Source organism: Triticum aestivum, chromosome 7A, assembly GCF_018294505.1.
Source record: "Triticum aestivum cultivar Chinese Spring chromosome 7A, IWGSC CS RefSeq v2.1, whole genome shotgun sequence".
Taxonomy (NCBI): domain Eukaryota; kingdom Viridiplantae; phylum Streptophyta; class Magnoliopsida; order Poales; family Poaceae; genus Triticum; species Triticum aestivum.
In genome coordinates this window covers 333,980,967-333,995,897 of record NC_057812.1, presented here as the reverse complement: position 1 = coordinate 333,995,897, position 14,931 = coordinate 333,980,967, and the positions used below count along the sequence as shown (strand labels likewise).

The 14,931-nt window shown below is 46.0% G+C and overlaps 1 protein-coding gene across 7 annotated transcripts; it reads right to left on the bottom strand.

The window, feature by feature from the left end:
* Positions 1–3,796: 3,796 nt before the first annotated feature.
* LOC123154346 (polypyrimidine tract-binding protein homolog 1) lies at positions 3,797–13,641 on the bottom strand. 7 transcript variants are annotated; one of them, XR_006476786.1, is made up of 11 exons: positions 13,245–13,640; positions 6,982–7,191; positions 6,831–6,893; positions 6,656–6,729; positions 6,406–6,501; positions 6,218–6,275; positions 6,026–6,130; positions 5,836–5,917; positions 5,528–5,590; positions 4,607–4,719; positions 4,326–4,406 (listed from the first exon to the last, which is right to left on the bottom strand). XR_006476786.1 is itself a non-coding variant. In XM_044573101.1 (10 exons), exons 1-10 carry the CDS (start codon positions 13,422–13,424, stop codon positions 4,011–4,013), a joined length of 1,377 nt encoding a protein of 458 aa, XP_044429036.1. In that variant the 5' UTR covers positions 13,425–13,639; the 3' UTR covers positions 3,797–4,010. The 7 variants fall into 7 exon arrangements, 5 of the variants coding, with proteins under 5 accessions (XP_044429036.1, XP_044429037.1, XP_044429038.1 ...); XR_006476787.1 differs by having other exon boundaries at positions 5,528–5,587; XM_044573101.1 differs by lacking the exon at positions 5,528–5,590 and having other exon boundaries at positions 3,797–4,406; positions 13,245–13,639.
* Between the last annotated feature and the right edge of the window lie 1,290 nt (positions 13,642–14,931).

The window sequence follows — 14,931 nt, the reverse complement described above, 5'->3', positions numbered from 1 at the left end:
GAACGTGGGGGTCATGGGATTAACAGCGCCCACTCCCCCCACGATCCCGGCGTCGTATCGGCGTGTATTAACTGCGCACGGAAGCTCAACCGTCTGCCTCGGCCGTAGCGGATCCGCGCGCGTGCCGAGGCCCTGTAGTGGTGGGCCCCAGCCTGTGGCGACGTCCCGTCGCGTTCTTGGGCTGGCAGGCCGGCCTGGCCTGCTGACGATACGTGGCGAGCTGGTTCGGGCGGCAAACCCGACGTCCGGCTGGCGAACCACCTGGCCCCCATCGCGGTGTTTCAAATCACCAGGTGGCCTGCCTGACCACGGCTGGCTCCTGGCAGTCGGTGTTTCAGAAGACGGACGACGCAAAGCTACCAGACCACTCGGAGTAGGAAGCTGCTGATGCTTCTCGCCTTTTTCAGCCGCGGTGTCCCACCAGCTTCAGGGACTACTGTCGGAGTAAATGACTACGTGTAGCCTCATCAGCCCCCCATGGTATTTCAAGACATCTGGGCCAGCTGCGCCCCTCAAGCATCAAAGACAAAGGACCGCCATATTGGGGCCGGCTGGTCCTGGTGGTCAGCTGCAGGAAGGCGGTAGAGCCTAGAAGGCGGCAACAAGGAGGGCTGACTTCCAGCAGGCGGCCCCTCACTCCCTCAAAGATAGCACCTCATTACAGCGACGAGACGGGGCATGGCTATAGTATAGCATGCCACCCCCGAATCCAGGGCTGAGCGTGGCCACAGTGCAGCATACCGGGCGGGTATCCCTCGCCCGGCGCGGCACTGTTACCACGACGCCCGTGACATCATCATGGCAGAAGAGGCCATGCTCCCACGACGGGCTGTCGGTACGGCCTGCGGGCGGCGGGCCCTACTTGCCCGTGAGATGCCCGAAGGCGGCGGAACCTGATCAGTCGGCACAAGGGAGGCCGACTCCTAGCAGGCGGTCGTCCCCCTCCCTTGGACTCTGTGCGCCATTAACCAGATAAGATGGGATGTGGCTATAGTGAACGCCCGCCAGGCGGCGGGACTGTAGCCACTCTTCCCTGACAAGGCATGCATCATCAGTGGCACGGCTACAGTGTTAAGTAGCCGGCCAAGACCCACAAGCGGCGGGCGCGGCTTGTCGGTCAAGTACAAGACAGCCGGCGGGGCCCACCAGGTGGCAGGCCCCAGCAGCCGGCGGAGAAACCGACGACCAGAGACGCTGACGGCCGGGTCCCACACCCGGTCGGATTACCATTGTACCCCTGGGAGTAGGCCTATATAAACCCCCTAGGGCACCCATGCAAAGGGTTCAGAACTTGAGTAGATTCACACACACATAGAGAGGGGAAGAAAGGCTAGCTCTGCTCATCTTCCTCCTCTAGCCAAACAGCTCAAGGAGCAACCTTGTAGTCACCTTATTGAGATAGTGATCATGCGAAGACCCCGCAGAGCAGGACTAGGGGTGTTATCTCCTAGAAGAGTCCCGAACCTGGGTAAGATTTGTCGGCTTAGGCGTTCTCACTCACTCCCGCCTCTAGAGCCCGGCCAGGGACGAATCTAAGGGGGGACGAGGGGGGCGAGACCCCCCTGACGATTTCCTGATCCCTTGTAGCGATTAGGTGCATGCGTAGTTAGTCGTCTTCCTGACGTGTTTTTTTAGTCTTTGCCCCCCTATCGAGGCCATCTCGTGTAATAACGTGAGGCCCTCCCTGGGAGCAGGCCCAGCCATTGTGTACATAGCAGATAATGGACCAAAACATAAGAAAAGAAATAGCCCACCACCACCCCATCGAGGGTCTAAGGAAAATTAGCCCCACAACAGCACGCAACCATGCATGCAGTTGCTCGCTTCCCAACTGTTGCAATCAACGCAATTTTATCGCTGCCAAATGAATCGCGCGATCTGCCTACACCGTGTGAGTCTCTGCCTACTACCGTCGGTCCGCCGCTAGGGAAAATTTGCTTCGGCCTCTAAGCGAAGATCAGAAGGAGACTAATTATGATTCGTCACGGCTGCATCGGTGCATGGTTTGTCTTTATCCTTACGAATCCCCAATTGATCACTATCATCAACCCTAATAGAGAATATTAGGGGAAGCACCACCACTGCCATGACCGACCACAGGGCTTACTGTCTCCATGGTACGGCCACTCCCGTAATTAACCTCGGGTTCAAATCTCTAAAATTTTGTTGCCTAATATGAATGATTTGATCGACATGAAAATTGTATTTCAAGTCAGTTAGTATATAACTAATCTGGAAATTAAATTTCTTGTGTCGAATATGAGCAATTTGGTAGTAATTTTTCAGTCTTTAATTACACCTATGAAAACATGAGTTCGAATCTAGGCTTCTTAGCTTCTTAGCATGCCATATGAAGTATTTTGGCTTGGCCAGTCCTCAGCGGTTTGCAAGAGCTTAAGTGTGGAGCTCGCCCCCCCTATACTAAATTCCTGGCTCCGCCCCTGAGCCCGACGACGTTCTCTTGGCCCTCTCCATGATAAGCCACCCCTTGTCATATGTCGCACCACAACCCCGACAATAAATCTCAGCTTTGCAACAAGTGTGGATGCTACACTCACCCCACTGACAAGCGCAAGATCCCAAAGCATCTGGTTATGTTGTACCAGCAATCTTAGGGACGCAGAGCACCTCAAGGAAGAGGTTTGGAGCCAACTTCAACCTTCATCCAGACAGGGCCAATGGAACCGATAGTTCGGACGACATTCCTCCTATACCAAACAACACCATGGCATTCCATCAACCAGAAGACCTTACTGACACGGAGAACGTGATGATCGGGTGTACCTCAAATGACGTGTTTGGAGACTTCGGCTAGTCCCACAATTCTTTAGTGATCTATTTAGCTATGTCCATTTGTGATGTTGTAATAAGAACATAAGTATTATTGTTGTATTTATATTGTATCAGCACATTTGTTATAATAAGATTGTAACCGTGCCAACATATTTGATATAAATAAGATTGTATTCTATGTATTTACATGAGATTTTCTCACTGAAAGTTTTTTGTCTTATATATAGTTCTCTACAGTGACAATCAAATAAAAGATGAATTATGCCTTGTGGACAGTTCAACCACAAACTCCATACTAAGGGAGATGAAATATTTCCAAACTCTTAAAAAGATGAATGAAGATATTCTAATTATAGCTAAACGCGATACGGTAATCATTGGCACTGGACGTGCCATATTTATCCTCCCAGGGATACACAAGTAACAATTGAGGATGCTTTATTGTATCATAAAATACAATCGTTCCTTAGCTAAGATGTGACCGTTCGCACATCCTTAGCTAAGATGTGCAGAGCACCGTTCGCACATCGCCGCATCCATCGGACTGTAGACTCCTGAAACTTGAGTAACCCTTTCACTTCTTCAATCACCGGACCGAGCGCTCAGAGGTTCTTCTCTGGATCATTGAAGATGGCCACTACACCTTTCGAATCCAGCTCGACAATAAGCTTTGGAACTTAATCTCGGCGGCCAGCAGCACAGTACGTCAGCAAGCCAATAACTGGTGTTGTATTTCCTCTGTTCACTTTTATAAGATGTTGAAGACATTGTAACAACGTGAAAAGCAGCCCATTTTCAGTTGTCTGGAACAACTTGTAGAAGTGCACGGAGGGAGTAACATTCTTTGTTCATGGAGAAGAAACCAACCGGCATTCTTTGTTCATGGAGAAGAAACCAACCGGCAACCAGACATGGCCAAAAACAAATTCCAGTATGGCATACACCACCCTGGTATAGTCAAACTTAATTGTTGGTGCCTTGTACCAAGAAATTATCAAGCGCAGAAAGAACATCAGGTTTTGGATTGAACTGACATGGCTCGAGTAATTTTCCATTTTGTTGTGCAGTTTACAGGCACCAACAGCCAGACAGGTACATTTGCCACAGGGGTCTCACAAGTACCAAGAAAAACAGATCGGCATTACAGTGCAGTTCCAAAAATTGAAGACCAGAGGTGCTGCACAAAGCATAGGCAACTGCTCTATTGGATGAATAGCTCATTTTGGGAAGTACATCGGTTCGCCAGACAAGGCTGCATGAGGCAGAGCAGCAGGGGCTGTGCCATAATGTGCCATCTGCTGCGAAGCTTGGTACAACATCGGAGGAGCACCAGAGCTTGATCCGACTGCTGGAAAGTGCGGGCCTGGGTTTGCCATCAATAATTGGGTAGGGTACGAGGTTGATGCAGGTGCAAATGCCCCTCGCTGCATGTTAGGATTCCAGGCTGGCGCTTGTCCGATAGAGGTCGGTCCTGCTGAGCTTCCATAAAAAGCAGCAGGCGTGGTGCTTTGCCATGCTGCTCCAGGAGTGCTTAGACCAGGGGCTTGACCTGCAGCTTGTACCTGAGCACTAGGATCCGAGACGGTGTAGTCTCTGCTTCTCTCGTCATGTGCCTGAATGCCACAATATGTAGATCCCGTATCAGGAAAAACGTGGAAGCAAACAGTAGGAAAACAAGATGTTCCAAAAGCATTGTCAAACCGAACAAATGATAAGACTATTCCACCTCAATATAGCAATAGTATTTTTTCCCTAATTGGATGCATTCATTTATTCTTTGTTAATTTACACAGCCTGAAACTATTGTTTATACCTTCACATTCAGATCAGTATGACGAGAGTATGACAGATGAAGCTTACAGTAACCACCATCATATATGCAATGCCCCTCCAGAGCTTGTTTAGCAACTCCTGCTGTTGTTATATCTGCGAAGACGGACTCTGTTAGCTCTAGCAGTACTTCTGAACAACTAGAAGTTGTAGTGAATATGAATATGGATTCTCTCAAGTTAAACATTTAGATTACAAATACACTGTAATGTGCAATGCCGTCTGTTTTGTCTCACTTCCGAAGAAACATCAAAGACAGGATAGATAAATTGATCACACATAAGACGCTGAGATGCTCATTTGGACTACAGATGTATAAGACGTGCTCTCAATAGAGGTTGCAGCTAGAGGATGTGACTGTTAGCCCATAATTCACTTCCTTATGTTCCTAAAATACAAATGGCGTAACAAAACCCACCACAAGAATGATATAAAATCAAGCAATCTACATAAATTCAACTGTTACCTTAGGAGAGAAGAAGAAGAAAAAGACAAATTCCAGTCAACAGTGTTTTCTCTTTCCTTTGTCAAGTTCAGCAGTTTGTCTCAGTGGTTTCTCCAATGTGTAGACCAAAATGTAGGTTTGAAATTCTGTGGCATGGTAGATTGATTTTCTTTCAACAATTTCTAAGAATTTTTTCTGACCATTTGCACCAATTTTAGGACCAACCACACCAGTCACTGTCAGGCTAGAAAGCACTGGATACATCCTCATGGTGACTGCTACTCTATCCAAAAAGGTAACAATTAAGGCAGCTGGCGTCTGACAGAAGAACAGGGTGCCAAGAGGAAGACAATCCACACTAAGATGACAGGAAGACATGACTGTACCAAACCTCTACTAAGAAAGTAAATATGCTTACAGGAAACGGTAAGAAAAGAATAAGAAATTACGAAAGGTAACTTTATAGCTGTGGATAGTTGTAGATGTCCATTTTAAGTCTTCAGGGACTCCAAGACCTCTCTGCTGAAGTCAGAAACTTTGACGCATAAACAAATATTAACTCAATAATCAACACAGCATCATTAAGATGTCCACAGAGTTCAGTATCACCTATGGACTTGGCTTGTCAGGAGTTAACAACAGAGTGAAAAAATTACAGCAAAGGAGCATCGGGGCCAGTCTACATCCCCTAAATCAAGGTGTAGCCATATCATGGCATATCCTAAAGATAATGTGATATGGTGAGGTTTACAGTTGTTCGCACATACCTGGATACTGAATTAGAGCCTGCATTCCACCATTCTTCTCGAACATTGCAATCTTTCGGACAGCACCAAAAGAAGAGAACACCTGAAATTATCTCATACAATGAGTATATATGATATATTTTCTTACAAATATTTTTCTTATTTAATTCAAAATAATCTTGAGGACAAGATCACTCTAAAATACTCTTACAGTGTGTAGAACATCCACTCCCACAGCATACTGCATGTTCTCGATTGATGCTAAAAGTACATTGCTCTCTGGCTCCTTAATCTTCCCATCAGAGCCTAATATGGGCTGCAAAACTTACATGGTGTAAGCAGCAACAGAAGAAGATGAAGAGTGACATGACATCAGATATACTAGTTTGAACTACAGGCAAACCTGTGTGATTCCCTCGATTGCAGTTGGATTAACAGGAAGATAAGGATTTGTGTAATCCCTGCTTAATCAAAACAGACACTGTTACAAACTTGTGTCTCTAAAATTAATTTTTAGCGGACAAGAGCTTAATACAAACCAAAATAGAATTGAACACACAAAAAAAATTAAAGCTGTAAACTATCTTGTACCTGCTGCGATGTGATTGAAATTTAATATTCAAATCTTTGTGCGCAGAAAATGTTATGCGCAGGTGACAAATGCTGACGTGTTCAGCCAGTAGATACCTGCAATAGCAATATCACATCAGTGACTTCTATATCAAAGATCAGCTAAAATGCAATAGTAAAAAATGCACCCTTCGCGAGTTCAAGAAGTAAAATTTCAAGGGTTCACATTACTCTCGTGAATTGCCAACTCAGAGTAATAAACATGGACTACCTCGGTATGCTTCTTCCGTCTAACGAATTTTTTGCCTCTAGAGCAGTTGGAGCATCAGTATATTGGATAAGTGCCTGAAAAAATTTCGAGCTAGTAGTTAGTAAAAAAATCAAGCTGTCAAGGTAATTTACAAAAATAGTAACATATATGAAACTAGACATAAGCACTATGTTACCTGGAAACCAGCGGCTTTCTCAAACGTTGCTATCTTGTGAACAAACCCAAAAGCAGAAAATACCTATTGCAAATAATGCAAAAAATAAAACATTACAAAACGGAAAAGGAATTCATTTACTATTTGAATGCATGTCTCGTGTAATACTTACCAAATGGATAACATCTATGCTAACATCATTAGGCTGGACACCTTCAAAGGTGACAAGCAGGACATTGCCAGAAGAATCACCAGTGCCTTTATTGTTTGTAATTTCTTGCCTATTTGAATACTGGATATATACAGTTTTACCACGAACTTGGGCAGGTTCTGAAGATGAAGCATAATATGAAACCATTGAAATTGCCTGGTTTTGATCTGCCTGAAATAGGCAAATTTATGATAGAAAGTCAGGAACCCATCGACTTGGCTAGAAGTTCCAATTATATAGAGCTAACAGTTCTTCAGGCTCACTTTTCACATGAAACTTCCGCTAGATCAATCTACAAAAAACACATTTTTGCAACTAGAAAATTACGTATGCAATATTCCCCGTTGCATAGAGTTAAACAACAGGAAGGGGACTGTTTTGTAGTTATTTAACTCCTCTGGGGTGGGGGTGAGGGTGGGAGGCCTTCAGAAATTCGACCAAACAGGCCATCTAACACTTGATTCTTGGGTACTCCCTATAAAGCGGCATGGCAGCAGCTATTGCTTACACCATTCTTGTAAAAAAATTGAGAGCAACCAAAACAGGTGAATCGTTGATGACACCAATCAGTTATGACTACAGGATGATGAGCAATATCCGTTAGCAATCAACAAACTCAAAAGAAAATAGGGAAAATCCAATGTGCGCACGCTCGTTCTCCCCTGCGGCTCAGCTCTGCATAAACTAAATAGTAGCATCGCGATTTGTTTTGGGGCGAGCAAACTAGGCCACCAGGCCCAGGAAGAAAAACGGGGCAAGTGTGCTACAGGCTGTGGTTTGCTACAAGCACTCGCTACATTGAGCACCACCGTTGCACTATGCTTGCACGGGGGCTGCTACAGTGTTCTGTCTCGATTTCCACAAGATGTACATCTTGTATTAAATAAATAAAGAATTCAGTTCTATTCTACATGCTATTAATCTTTTTGTGAATCAACGGGTAATTATTTTCAAAAACTTGGTTGTTTTTCCTAAACAATCTGACAACTGCATTTTTGAAGAACCATTGTGTTTCAAGGAAACTAGCTTAAATGATTAACACAATTTAACCAAGACATACATAAAAACAACAAATCACCTTGAGAAGTTCAATTTTTCTCAAATAATGTCATGATGCATGAAATAAATATGGCAAATCAGCACAAATTGAAATGGCAATCATAGCAGATCATCTCGGGAGTTATATGTAAACAAAATGGCAAGTTGTACAAAATAAATATGGCAACTCCACAATTAAAATAGCAAGCATAGTAAATCATGCCAGAAACTGTGTGTAAACAAAACGTCAAGACAAAATAAATTGGCAACTTGGCACAATTAAAAATGACAAGCACAACAAATTATCCCAGCAATTACATGTTAATAAAACAGCAGGCATTATAAAATAAACATGGCAACTCGATAAAATTAAAATAGCAAGCACAGTAAATCATCTCAACAATTACGCATAAACAGAACAACAAGTAATATGAAATAAGATGGCAACCCAGTACAATGAAAAATGGTAAACACAACAAATTCCCCTGGCAACCGCTTGTAGACAGCACGACAAGCAGGATGAAATAATATGGCAACTCAGCACAATTTTCCTGGAAATTGCATGTAAACCTGGTAACATATATCTGGTTGAACATGACAACCATGTGTATCTACACCTGCTTCAACCTGGCAATCATGTCAGATCATCCTTTTTTCGCTAGCACGACTCCTTTTTTTTCCTACATGTTTATGGGCAGCTTATCTACATCATTGTGCAATGGTTGAGCTGGTGGATTAGGGAGAAGCAGCGCTAGGATTTGGTGGTGAAAACGACACGAGAGTGAGTTAAGGTGCAAGAGACGGCGATGCACGACAAGAGATTGACCGAGTTTGGACGGCCCATTAAGCGACGGGAGGGGCTCACGCGCAAGCGCGACAAGCTTTACTGCCTGATCAGCGAGCGCCGCACGGGAAACATCAGATGCTGCGCCGCTGCATAGTAGTGTCCAAGAAAATATTCACCATACAAGAACAAGGATTTTCTAGGCCTGGCCAGGAGTTCCGATCATGAGAACAGATCTGTTAGCAATCAACAAACTCAAATAAAATATTCACCATACAAGAACAAGGATTTTTCTAGGCCTGGCCAGGAGTTCCACTCATACAGTTAATAGCTCTTCAAGCTTAGGCTACAGTCCACTTTTAACTTTTTCCCAAGTATCACATGCCTGCAGTTCAAAAATCAATGTGATGTTCTCTGTTGCATATAAAGAGTTTGCATGTAGTATTTCTTGCACTATAGTTGACCTTGTAAAATATAAAGCAACCAAGACAGGATATTTATATATGCCACAGGCATGCCGCCCCTTGGAGCTCGGCGCCCTCAGCATTCAGGACTTGGAACGCACCGGCATTGCTCTTCGGGTGCTCTGGCTGTGGCTCCAAGAGACTGGCCCTAAACGCCCTTAGCACCATCTTCCTCCACACTGCGAGCCTGAGGTCAAGCAAATCTTTCGATCCTCCACTTCCTGGATTTTGGGTGACGGACACGCCTGCAAATTATGGACCGATCATTGGCTTCAGGGCTCCTCCATCTTCGAGCTTGCTCCGGCCCTGGTCGCCCTTGTCCCTCGCCGCCGCCGCAACAGCCGCCTTGTCTGCGAGGCCATCCCCAACCAGGCCTAGATCCAAGATTCGTGGCAGCCTCAGGCCGGCGGCCACCATGGAGTACGTGGACATTTGGCGCCGTCTTCGCACCACCACCCTTGCCAATGTTGCCATTACCACGGATTTCATCACTTGGCGCTGGACTACGAGCGGTGTCTACACGACAAAGTCTTGCTACCTCACGCTCTTCCAAGGATCCATGCAAGCCCCCCACTGGTAGCTCACTTGGAAGCCATGGGCCCCACTCAGCATCTAGGTTTTCCTTTGGTTAGCTGGGCTCGACTGCTGCTGAACTGAGGCCCGGCGTGCTCGCCATGGCCTTCCTCATGCGCCAGCATGCCTCCTTCGCGACCAGAATACCGAGACCATGCAGCACCTCCTGGCGGAATGCGTCTTCTCTCAGATGGTTTGGCATGAGCTCCTCTCCTGGTGCCGGCTCACCACCCACCCTCCAAACGGCAACACCGATTTCTTCACGTGGTGGTCCTCCGCCACGCTCCCCGGCTAGCATTCAAAAGTCCTGGATGGATGATCGCCCTCTATGCTTGGTCCATCTGGAAGAACCAGAACGCAACTCAACCCTCACTCAGCAACCTTATCCATTCCATCCAAGAAGAAGCTCGCTCTTGGGCAAGAGCTGGAGCTACAGGCCTAAGCATGATCGTCCCTGCAACCTGAATAATTGTATCCCCCCCCCCTCCCCGGGCTGAGCATCCCCGTTCTGTCTGCTCACTTGCGACCCTGAGCCCCTGTAATTTCTACCCTTCTATCAATGGAAAGATACGCTCATACGCAACCTGCGTATTCGCAAAAAAAAACACAAATCTGTCCATAATCGACAAACCTACTTAAACGAAATGGCCATTGTAGAAGAACATGGATTTTCTTGGTATAGCAAATAAAATTATCTTTTATTCCAATACATCAAAATTCCACATGTGCCAACAAGCAAGGAAAGTATCTTCAGATAGTTAGAAACTCACAAAAGTATGGCTCGTATTTGACTGGATACAGATTAGACACAAGATACATGTGATACTTAACACACGGAAGAGAAGATTGCGAATGAAACATAAACTGCAATCACCGGTAAGAACAAAGCGTTTCTCACCTAAGACATGAAGTTGTATGCATCTCGCTCAACAGAGGCACACCACCGTTGGAGATTACGCTATGGTTTGCAACAAACAATCAACCCCAAATTTTAAAATCAAATAACACCAAGTCATGTACTACCTCCGTCCGGGTTTATTGGGCCTTTAAGCCATCCATGTCTGTCCCTGTTTATAAGGCCCCCTGCAGTAACTACTTGTTTTTTCCCAAGAATCTCTCCCTTCTTTTGCGTTGCTGCATTGGAGCTGGCGCATGGACTTGGCTGATTGGCCATGCATGCACAATGTATGCGCACGCCGTCCATTGCATGCGTCTGGTTAGTTAGGCTGGTCGTAATGGGAGTATCATAGTTAGTATCATGCATGCCAAGTAGGCAATTTTGATGATGTGGCATAGAATTAAATGAAGAAATAGATGGTTGAGTATCATATCATGATACCGTATCATAATAAATGCAATGCTACTATGTGTCATGCATGGAAATAAATAAAGTCATCTATGATACTAGTACATGATACTATGCATTAGGGAGGTAGTATCACACACTAGTATAATATGCATGATATGATACTAACTTATGATACTACCCATTACAAGCAGCCTTACTAGGCCTAGTTAATAGGGTGGTTCTGGAGTAAATTAAGTTGATTTATTTTCCAAATCTCTAGTTGCGTGCATCTTCTTGGTCTTAGCAATTTGGCTTATGGGCCTAATAAACCCGGACGGAGGGAGTATATAAATAATAATGCCCTGACAGTCAACCAGCACTGCCTCAACCACGGGACAGTATAAGTATCAACAAGAAATTCCTCCAATAGATCATGCTCCCACAAAATCTAGCAATCAAACGGCCACTGATTGATACTGAAAGAAGTCCACATCACCCCCCAGGGTTTCACAAACCGGCTAATTTACCCCCTGAAGTTTAAAGCCGGGTACTTAACCCCCTGTCTTTCTCAAAACAATGTGAATTACCCCCTAAACCTGATTATAGTGGTTTTGTGAGGTGGTTTGCTGACGTAGCAACGTTGCAAGGGGCCAGGTCGGCAGAGTTCTTTCTTCCCTATCCCATCTGCCTGCAATCACGTGTATACGGCATCGTTCACATCCTCTCACCTAAACCATCCTTGGTGCCGGCGTGCCAGTTTCACCCCGACATCGAGGTCCCCCGCGAACAGCTCGACGTTGAGGTACTCCATACTCGCTGTACAACATCAAACAGTTTACAGCAGCCGACAAGGAGCCCTAGCATGATGGAGCTCGTCCGGCGTGGTTCACTAAGCACCGCACGCTTTGATTTTTCGTAGGATGTGGTATAGGTGCACCACATCCCTCCCATTCATCCTCTCCTCGAACCCCGGAGTCATGCACTTCTCGACCTTCACCTTGAAGTCTCTGCCCTTATGGAGTTGTGCAGGCGGCCGGGACACACATCTTGCTCCTGAAGGTGGAAAACATGACGGCGCTGTCCGGGATGGAGGAGAGTCACTCTGCCGAAATCTCCTCGACCTCGCTCTGCGGCAGCTCCGGCATGTTCGTGCCGGTGACGAGCACCAGCCTGCCGAGCTGGGAGACGAGTCTTGATCACGAGCGAGGGCCTGACTGGCCTCGAGCCCAGCGAGGAACCGAGGACGCCATGGTAACATGCATGACTCATATTTGTGAACACATAGGTGATTTTGGCAGCCTGGTGGTGAGGGAGGACAAAGGTGATGCTCGCGTTTGACGTCCTTGAACTCGCTGATATACACGGGTACACACATCATGGGGAGGAATTCAGTTAGATGTGCTTGGACAGCGGCAAGCCGGATGAGTCAACGCTCCTGGGAGTCCTAGCAGTATTCTCAGATCGGCGATGGGTCAGAGCTGCAGCTTCGATGATGCACTCCGCGCCTGATTGAAGCGATGGCTTTCGATGTGTGACACTCTGGTGGCGTCGTGTAGGCTGCACGGCAACCCGGAGATGATGCAGTTCACCATCAAGAAGCTGACAGAGTTGAAAGAATGGACCAGCAAGCTACATGGTGATGTCGGCATCCAGGCGCTGCACACGACGCCGGCGTGGTGCAGGCGTGCAGCTGAGGATGGACAAGGCCAGGTGCAGTTGGGTGCAGGTCCGAAAGGACAAAACCACCTGCCAAAACCACTCTAATCAGGTCTAGGGGATGATTCACATGGTTTTGAGAAAGGCAGGGGGTTAAATACCCGGTTTTGCACTTCAGGGGGTAAATTAGCCGGTTTGTGAAACACTAGGGGGTTATGTGGACTTCTTTCGATTGATACTAAAATCGACCCCAAGCAGAAGTGTCATACCTAGATGCAATCACATGAATAAACCATACATCGCATCAACAAACGTGAATTATTCATCAAAATACCAGCCAGCACCCGCCACGAGGCAAAATCGCAACAGAGGAAGGGACAGGGCGGGGGTGAGACGGGGGAGGAGAGGAAGGGCGCCTTACGAACTCCACGAAGGCCTGGTTGCGGTTGGCTCCGACGTTGCACATGGTGTTCACAACCCTGCCGAATGGTTTGCAGAGCTCGACGAGCTCCTCCTCAGTGCTCTCCCACGGCATGTTCCGTAGGTGCAGCACCTTGGACGGCGTCTGTGTGTACCGGAACTGCGTAGACCCGGACGGCATCCTCGGTCGCCCGCCACGGCGGCCGCGCGCGCGCTGGGTGAGATAAATTGGATGAGGAGGGTTAGGGTTAGGGTTTGGTAAATTGGGATGAGAAGGGGAGTCGACTCGGGGCTACGGCTTGAGAGGACAGATTAGGACGGCTGGGGCGATGGGTGGTTCGAGAGAGGGACGAGCCGACGATGGGACGCGGAATTGTTGAACAGTTGAACCCCAACGGGATTATCCAGTTTCTAGGGACTGCTGGCTTCAGTCGGCCGGTAGCTCACCGTGTACTATCTCGTGTACGCAAGACACGTCACCGAAGAAGCCTCGCTCAGAGTGATACGCAACACACGTCCACGAGGTTTTTCAAACCCGAAACTCCACACATTCGGGTGAAATCCCATGAGTACGGCTGTCAGGACTACCCTAGGTAGATCTGATCGTCCCTAGAGCCTCATAAATTACTATCTCGAACATAAAGAGCGAGGAGGAAGAAAAAATAAGGGACAACAAAAAGGTAATAGTGACAGATATGTTTGACGATTGTGTGTTGTTTCTTTTTCTTTCTTTTTTCAATGGATCGTCGTCTCTCGGATATAAGGTGGGTGGGCTTTCATACAAGAAAAGTCTTAAATCTCGTTCAAAACGTCAAAACCTAACTTAACTTAAATAAATAGGACCGAAACTAACTTTTGGTCTGGCCCGAAACTTCCGGGCTTAATCATATATAAAATAGCTTATTTGTATTGATCATGGAGATCCTCACACGATATTGGATTGAGATGATCACAAAAGCAAATTTGGTCTTCTTGTTAAGATGAATGACTTTCATGTTCATGAATTTTATTCATCCAAGATTATTTTGCGGGTGCATTTGTGCATGTAAATCAGTAAAAATATATTATAACTTCAGTTTTCTATGTGCACCACGTACAATCTTTTCATAAATTTCAGAACTTTAGGGGCTAGTCCGGAACTTGTGTATCAACTGTTTCAGCTCTCGAGGTTGCATACGATCTTGATTGGAGATGATACAAAAATTAAAGTTGTTTGTTTTGACGATACGGGATTTTTAAGTTGAAAGATTTTCCGCTTGAGGTCATCTTACATGTATTTTCTATCATTGACAAAATTTGATGTCAACACATGCATCTCCGAGCTTGTCATACTATTGCGTGAAAACTCCAATTTGGCATACCATCATATCCACTAAATGTCACGTTGCGCCAATTGGCATGTGGACCAACTCCAACCTGCAAGTTAAATGAAATATATGAAATTTAAAATGGAAGTCAAGTGAACCGTTTGAAGAGATAAATAAGAAAACAACTAATGCAACTGAAAATAAAGGTGAATTCCTCGCAAAAAAAAAGAAAATAAAGGTGAATTATTCGCCTATGCTTGTTTCTAAACACGGTCATATCGACCTATGCCCCTCACTTGCACGAACGCACACTCCCTCTTTATCTCCATCTCTATCTTCTATCTCTATGTGAAAACATCCCTGGCCGCCTGGAAGTCAAGT

What these genes read in the sequence shown, in the direction of transcription:
- LOC123154346 (XM_044573101.1), bottom strand. Translation starts at nt 13,424, where the DNA reads ATGCCGTCCGGGTCTACGCAGTTCCGGTACACACAGACGCCGTCCAAG. An exon ending in GGCTCTAATTCAGTATCCAG is followed by an intron (nt 4,720 to 5,835) that starts GTATGTGCGAAC and finishes CCGTCTTCGCAG; the next exon opens with ATATAACAACAGCAGGAGTT. An exon ending in ATACTGATCTGAATGTGAAG is followed by an intron (nt 4,407 to 4,606) that starts GTATAAACAATA and finishes TGTGGCATTCAG; the next exon opens with GCACATGACGAGAGAAGCAG.